We start from the raw sequence: 1,747 nt of genomic DNA on the forward strand, positions 1-1,747 counted from the left end.
CAATGGTAACTATCTAATGCGTGTAGTTTATTTCTTTTTAGACATTTTTGCTGCTGTAATTTGTTATAATAATTAAACTGTTTTCTCTATTTGCTCCTACAGTGTCATTGTCAACAAAGTACAACCATGATAAAAATCAAGAAGATTCATTGTTTTATACTGTTCATAGTAATTGCCATGTCCTATCTATTCGCCTGGAAACATTTTGGAACTCCAGATATGAGCATCATTTTTGTAAAAACAATGTCAAAACCATCTTTCTTGGGCAAGGCTGATGAAATAAGTGACAGAAATGTAAATACAAATTTTAAAAATATAGACCCAGCAAAGATTCTAAGCCAAAGCAATGGGATCATATTTCTGGAGACTACCAATAGAACACAGCCATCCGACTTAGTACTTTGTGCCTTGGAGTCAGCTGCTCTTGTATATCCTGAGAGGCCCATAGTTTTCCTTATGAAAGGTTTGCCCGACATAAATTCAGAAGATGATGAGAACAGAATACGGAATAGGTTCCCAACACTTTCATCTTTTAAGAATATCTACTTCTTCCCTTTGAAATTAGAAGAAGTGTTCAAAGACACACCCCTTCACTCCTGGTATCAGAAGGTAATTCTGCACCTACTCACAAAAAGTGAATTAATTTGATAAGCGCTCCAACTTTGCTAGGTCCTTAAACAAAAAAATCACAAATGATGCTTTATTGGTCATTTACAAACAAAAGAAACCTCATCCCATTATTTTAAAGGTTGTAATCCCAGTAGCTACTTAGATCATCTAGTCTGCCTTTTACTGAATGTTCACTAGTATAAAAAATGTTGCTAAATATAAGACATATTTCTCACTTCACAGTCACTTACTTCTTTCTGTTTAATGTTGCTAAATATAAGACATATTTCTCACTTCACAGTCATTTACTTCTTTCTGTTTGTAGATCGATCCTAAACAGGAGAATCACTGGACCCACGTGAGCGCAGATGGCTGCAGGGTGGCTCTGATTTGGAAACATGGCGGCATTTATATGGACACGGATTTTGTCTCTCTCCGACCCATTCCATATAGAAGCTTTTTGGCCGCCAAGTCTTCTGAGCTATCTAGTAATGGTATTTTTGGACTACCTCCCCATCATAATTTTGCCTGGAACTGCATGGAAGACTTTGTGCAAAATTACAATGGACCAGTTTGGGGACATCAAGGCCCACAACTCTTCTCTCGTGTTCTGAGGAAATTCTGTGATCCTCAAATTAGGGGTGAAGAAGATATCATGTGTGGAAATATTTCTTTCTTAAACAGACAACACTTCTATCCCATTCCATATCCTTCTTGGGAGAGATACTATCAGGTATGGGATAAGATACCTTCCTTTGATAACTGTTTTTCCTTGCATCTATGGAACTTCATGAATAAGGGTAAAAAAGTAATGGTTCCAGGTAGTAACACATTGGCAGAAAATATCTACAAACAGTACTGCCCCAACATTCATGAAGCGCTTACAAAGAACATGAGTATATTTATCTAAATACAGACTACTCAAATAACTGTATCCACTATGAATGAAAACCTTGTCTTCAGAGTACATTGATTTATAATGAACATCAATAAACAAGGTCTTATTGGTTTAGATTATTGGTGAACGATATTTGGTTTGCATCCTTGTTTCTTGGTACTGATTTAGGTTATTTATAAAATACTTTAATCAACATATGTATTCATATACTTATTAATATATGATGATCTTCAAGCATGT

At 35.5% G+C, this 1,747-nt stretch overlaps 1 protein-coding gene across 1 annotated transcript; it reads left to right on the forward strand.

Annotated features, from left to right (window-relative positions):
* The first annotated feature begins 243 nt into the window (after positions 1-243).
* Positions 244-1,519, forward strand: LOC149288082 (alpha-1,4-N-acetylglucosaminyltransferase-like). Its single transcript, XM_089491946.1, has 2 exons — positions 244-609; positions 935-1,519. Exons 1-2 carry the CDS (start codon positions 244-246, stop codon positions 1,517-1,519), a joined length of 951 nt encoding a protein of 316 aa, XP_089348072.1.
* The last annotated feature ends 228 nt before the right edge of the window (positions 1,520-1,747 follow it).

Source organism: Sceloporus occidentalis, unplaced genomic scaffold (assembly GCF_023333645.1).
Source record: "Sceloporus occidentalis isolate IW3139 unplaced genomic scaffold, rSceOcc1.0.p SCAF_53, whole genome shotgun sequence".
Classification (NCBI taxonomy): domain Eukaryota; kingdom Metazoa; phylum Chordata; class Lepidosauria; order Squamata; family Phrynosomatidae; genus Sceloporus; species Sceloporus occidentalis.